Below are 5,605 nucleotides of genomic sequence, written 5' to 3' on the forward strand. Positions count from 1 at the left end.
ACACGGGCAAACCCCTTTATGTGGAGGAATGAGAGTGTGTTATCACTGTACATATATACGCTCATACACTGTGTTTTGTCCCTGTGTGTGTTTTACCTTTTCTCTGCTCTGTTTTGTTCTTTTCCCTGTTATGTTTCAGGGTGTTCTTGAGTGTGTGAGACAGACAGGGGGGCGAATGTCCTGATTGCTCATCCACTCGCCACATTCAGAGTGAGAGTCTGAGATTAGAGTCTGAGACATTGGGGCTTTCTGGAAATAATGTTCTGTTTTTGATCAACCCGTTCACTTCATAGTTTTTACTTCATTTGTGTCACCTTTTGCTCTACACACACACACACACGCATTCCTTTCCGCTTCTCCGCTGTTTGATAAGAGGAACAGGTTTTCCTCTCACATTTTATCCAGTGTGGTTTAAACGCGGAGTGGAGTAGTTGTGTGTTCCTTCTCCTCTGAGACGACTTTTCTCCAAAGATGATGTAAATGAATGTCTGAAGTGTATCAGATAAACCCATGACCGCTGGAGCTGCACAGGACTGGGAGAGAAGCACAGAGACTCAGCACTGAGAGAGGAAGTGAAGTCGGCAGATCAGCCATTCCAGACGAGGGACTGTTACTGGGAGAGAAAATGGCCTCCATATCTCTCTGAAGAGGAGTTCTCCAGTTTACGCTGAAACACTCAGGGATCCTTTTCTCCTGTCATGTAGTCACAGTGTGTGTAAAGCCTGTCTACAGCAGGAGTGTCCAGTCTGCAGGAGAAACAGCCTGTGTGTGTTTGGTGTGTAAAGATTCTTAGAAGCAGAGGAACCACAACTTCACTCCCATAGCTGGAACACTAGACTGAGGTAAGACCTACTTTGTGATGAGCAGAAATTATCAATGTAATAATAGTTTAAGCACAATCTCTTATCCAATGCATATCACTGTATAAAGGCAGTCGAAATACAACAGATCACTCCATTCTTAAACATCACATGATGTAGAACATATACGTATGGGTGAGTGTGCAATGAAAGGCAGCATACATACAACATGGGCCTTCCTATATACTCTTGAAGGGGGGGGGGGGGGGGGGCAGTGATAATGATGATGATGGGTTAATGATTAGCTTCATAGCTAAGGGAGGTAAATATTACTGCAGTGTATCTTATAGAACTGGAGTTTGTCTTAGAATCTGTCCTTAATGCCATAGAAGGACAGGAATAGAAAGAAGCAAGTCTACTGGACGACTCCCACTGGAGACTGAGAATGATGTTGGAGAACATGACACAATGATCTGTCTCTGTTTCAGGAAGGCAAAATGGCAGCCGCAGTCATGGACAAAGGTAAGGGATATCTTATGGTGTGTGTTTGTGTGTGTGTGTGTGTCTCATCAATCCACACATAATACTCCACAATTAAAAAGAAAAACAGTTTGTTGGAGTTTTGTTAATTTATAAGAAATAAAAGACTGAAATACTCATTTACGTAAGTCATCAGACCCTTAGTTATGACACTTACTATTGAGCTCTGGGGCATCCTACTGGTATCAATGGTCCTTGAGATGCTTCTACAACTTGAATGGAGTCCACCTGTGCCTAAATTAAATAATATGACACATGAGTATACTGTAGGTGTAATTTAAGTGTGTGTGTGTGTGTGTGAGAGAGAAAGAAAGTGAGTATATAGGTGTAATTTAAGTGTGTGTGTGAGAGAGTGAGAAAGAGAGAGAGTGTGTTTGTGTTATGTATGTGTATGTGTGTGTGTGTGTGAGAGAGAGAGAGAGAGTATGTAGGTGTAATGTAAGTGTCTTCTGCTGTATAGTGTTGCACACTTGAAGAAAGCAATGCTCTCAACACTGGGAAAGTTTTGTTCATTTATTTGAACTCTTTACAGAATTACAGCTCACATCGACAGAATCACGTCTGTTTTTTTTGTTCTCTCTCTGCAACTCTCTTAAGTTTCACTTTCGCTCTCGTCCTAACTGACGAGAATCTGTCTCATTCATAGTTTTATACTGCTATCTACAGGCTAGAACATGTAACTACACAGAATAATAGAAAAACAAAAGGCCACAAGATCATGGAAAGGGACCAAAGAAAAAACTAAAATGGCACATTATGCTAGAATAGCACACAAGTCACATTCAGTTATAGGAAGGTAGAATACACAACTTAACATACTGGGTCTGTCTGGGGGTCTGGTTCAAGGTGTAAGGTGGGGCATATTAGGAAGGGGAACAGTATGGGGTCTAACTAGGTATGAAAGGGGTGAAAGTCTGCAGACAGGAAGGGCTGGCTGACAATTTGAATGTTAATGAATGTGGTGCATGTTTACTTAATTCATCTGGGGGATTCACATGAGTTTAAAGTATATGAACAACACTAATATCCTTCAGTTTGGAGGTGTACTCAGAAAGAGTATGTGGTGTAATTGAACAATGTTTGTGTGTGAGAAAAATAAGTGTAATTTAAATGTGTGTTTGTGTGTGTGTGTGTGTTTGTGCTACAGAGAGAGTAACTATGTATGTGTAAGTTGAATATGTATGTGAGAAAGAGATAATGAGTTTGTAGGCGTAATTTTAGTGTGTGTGTGTGTATGTGTGTGTGTGAAAGTAACCCATACAACTCCCTGTTCCCCTACAGATTTTAAACTGGTCACCCCTGATCATCTTGTGTGGGCTTCTCTTGGTGAGGATGTCACTCTGCCCTGTCACCTCTCTCCTGAAACCAGTGCTGTTGCCATGGAGATCAGGTGGTTTAATGGGACAGACTGTATCTACCTGTATAAGAATGGCCATGTGACAGAGGGGAGGGACTATGAGGGCAGAGTGAGTGTGAACACCCAGGAGCTGCAGAGAGGAGACGTGTCTCTGAGACTGAGGAAGAGAAGAGAGGAAGATGGAGGAGTGCAAACATGCCAGGTCATCAGTGGAGAACACAAGGAGGAGGGAAGAGTCGGGGTGCCACGTAAGTCTCCTGTTCCTCTGCTGTAAAGAGCTCAGTGCTGTCATTCATGTCACAAACTAAACCTGCTCACACTTACACTCTCTAACCTGATTACACTTTCATACTGCAAACCGTCACACCCTACCCCTTTCTCTCTCCATCACACAAATACAATAATCCAATCCAGTATCTGTCATGTGTGTTGTGGTGTAGTGAAGCTTCAGAGTAACGACAAGCAGGATGATATTAACACTCTTTACTGAGAACTGTCAGCAGCATGAAAGTAATCATATCTCTCCAAGAACAAACAGTTACGTTAGCCAGGTAGAGTACAAGGAAAGGCTCTAATGTAAGTGCATCAGGTCAATAAACAACATAGTCCCGATGCCACTTAGGTGTGACTCTGGTGCGTGAATGGTCTGTAGGAGTGTGTGTAGGGGTGTGTGTAGAGTCCTGTGAGTGTGGTAGAGTGTTGCTGTTTGCATGTGTATCAGTTCCAAGTGGAAGGCGGGCCAGGTGAGTTGCATTCCACTTTTTCCCGTCACTTAGTAGGAAGGTGTTTGGACCCACTCGCTTTTCCACTTGTACCGGTGAAGAGAATCTGGGGTGAGCTTTGGGTGTTTTACGGGGAATCCTTATCCTCACTCTCTCTCCCTCCTGAAATGGAGGATGACGTGCACCACGCCTTAAATCAGCGTAGCGTTTCATCTTGTCCTGATTCCTTTGAACTGTATTTCGCACTGCAGTAGGTGAAGGCATCACCGAGGCAGACAGAGGGAAAATGTCCAGCCTAGTGCGCATTTTACGACCGTAGAGCAGTTCATGGGGTGACGTGGAGGTGGTAGCATGCGGTGTTGCACGGTACACCTGAAGCCAGGTTAGCACAGCCTCTTTCCATGGCTGTGTTTGCAGGATGGCTGTTTGTAGGCAGCTTCTCAGGGAGCGATGGAATCTTTCCACAGCGCCATTGGCTGCAGGGTAGTACACTGATGTGCGAATGTGACGAATGCCCTGTTTCTCCATGAACTTTGCAAACTCAGCTGACGTAAACTGAGGCCCATTGTCAGTAACAATGTTCTCTGGATTGCCATGGCGGCTGAATGTGGACATCAGGAACTTTATGACATCTGCTGTTGTGGCACTGTGAGAGAAGGCAAGCTCAGGCCACTTGGAATAGTAGTCCACTAGTGTTATAGCATAGCGGCAGGCAGGGGAAGCTGTTTCAAATGGCCCGACAATATCGAGGCCAAGTTTCTGCCAAGGACCCTCGGGGAGCTGGACAGGTTGCAGAGGAGCAGGGTGAGTAAATGCAGTTTTATCATTTGACCGGCAGGCAACGCAGGAGGATATGCAGGTCTGGACCTCCGAATCCATTCTTGGCCACCAGTATAGATCTCGCAAGCGTTGTTTTGTGCGTACCACTCCTTGGTGACTCTCGTGGGCCAAGGCTATCAAGGTCTGGCGTACAGAGGTTGGCACTAGGAGTCTTGAACCTCTGAAAATGAAATTGTCTTTAACTGAGAGCTCATCTCTCACCTTGTAGTAGGGAGTCATGTCCTGGTTTACTGCTCTGATGGAGGGTGGCCAGCCACGATGAATCTGTTCCCGCAGAGTAGTCATTTCAGGACATGTAGAGCAGGCAGCTTCAAAGTCAGCCACTGGAAGAGCATGTAGAGTAGACGAAATCTGAGCCACTAATTCAGGCTCCACATCAGCAGAGGGGTCAGCAGGCAGAGGCAAGGGAAGACGAGAGAGGCAATCTGCTGTATAATTTTGAGACCCTGGACGGTACACAATGTCGTAGTCAAAGCAGAGTAGGCGTGCAGACCAGCGAGCCACACGCATCCCAGCTCTGCCTATCCCCTTGGTCGTAAGCAGAGTGGTTAAGACCTGGTGGTCTGTGCGTAGAGTAAAACGATGGCCCCATAAATATGTCCGCCATTTTTCTGTAGCCCACACACATGCCAACGCTTCCTTTTCCACTATTGAGTATTTGCGCTCTGTTACAGTCAAGGTGCGGGAAGCGAATGCCACTGGTTTCTCTGTGCCATCAAGCTGTATTTGGTCAAACACAGCACCCAATCCGTAGTCACTCGCATCTGTAGAGATCACTGAGCGGAGTGTAGGGTCATAAAGGGCAAGCGCTGGACTAGCTATCAGGAACTGTTTAACTTCATCAAAACTGCTTTGAGCAGCTTCAGTCCATTTGAATGAGTCTTTTTCTTTGACACACTCACGCATAGGGGCAACAACTGTAGCAAAGTTCGGTAGAAATTTTGAGTACCAAGACACAAGGCCCAAGAAAGACCTCAAGGTAGCTGCATCAGATGGTGGCGGGGCATTTAGAACTGCATCAATGTGTTCTTGGTCAGGCAGGATCCCCTCAGCAGTGATTACATGACCAAGGAAGCGCAGTGAAGTCTGCTTGAAATGACACTTGTTGTCGTTCAGCACTAAGCCAGCCTCTTTTAATTTCAGCAGGACAGTTTCGAGGTTACGGTCATGTGCAGTAGGCGTGGCACCATAAATGATCAAGTCATCAAGGTAGTTTTGAACGCCAGGTACACCTTGTAGAATTGTTGCCATCATTTTTTTGAAAGCAGAGGGTGCGGACGCTAAGCCATAGGGCACCCTACGAAATCTGAAGAGCCCCTCGTGTGTAATGAAGGCTGTAATGTCTC

General features: G+C 45.4%; 1 protein-coding gene across 1 annotated transcript; it reads left to right on the plus strand.

Annotated features, from left to right (window-relative positions):
* The first annotated feature begins 1,113 nt into the window (after positions 1-1,113).
* Positions 1,114-3,050, plus strand: LOC122129326 (myelin-oligodendrocyte glycoprotein-like). Its single transcript, XM_042704319.1, has 2 exons — positions 1,114-1,322; positions 2,622-3,050. Exons 1-2 carry the CDS (start codon positions 1,298-1,300, stop codon positions 2,969-2,971), a joined length of 375 nt encoding a protein of 124 aa, XP_042560253.1. The 5' UTR covers positions 1,114-1,297; the 3' UTR covers positions 2,972-3,050.
* The last annotated feature ends 2,555 nt before the right edge of the window (positions 3,051-5,605 follow it).

This window comes from Clupea harengus, unplaced genomic scaffold (assembly GCF_900700415.2).
Source record: "Clupea harengus unplaced genomic scaffold, Ch_v2.0.2, whole genome shotgun sequence".
NCBI classification, from domain to species: Eukaryota; Metazoa; Chordata; class Actinopteri; order Clupeiformes; family Clupeidae; genus Clupea; species Clupea harengus.

Excerpts from the sequence above, each read along its gene's own strand:
- LOC122129326 (XM_042704319.1), top strand. The coding sequence starts at position 1,298 with ATGGCAGCCGCAGTCATGGACAAAG. Across the intron at positions 1,323-2,621 it reads AGCCGCAGTCATGGACAAAG|ATTTTAAACTGGTCACCCCT; the intron begins GTAAGGGATATC and ends GTTCCCCTACAG.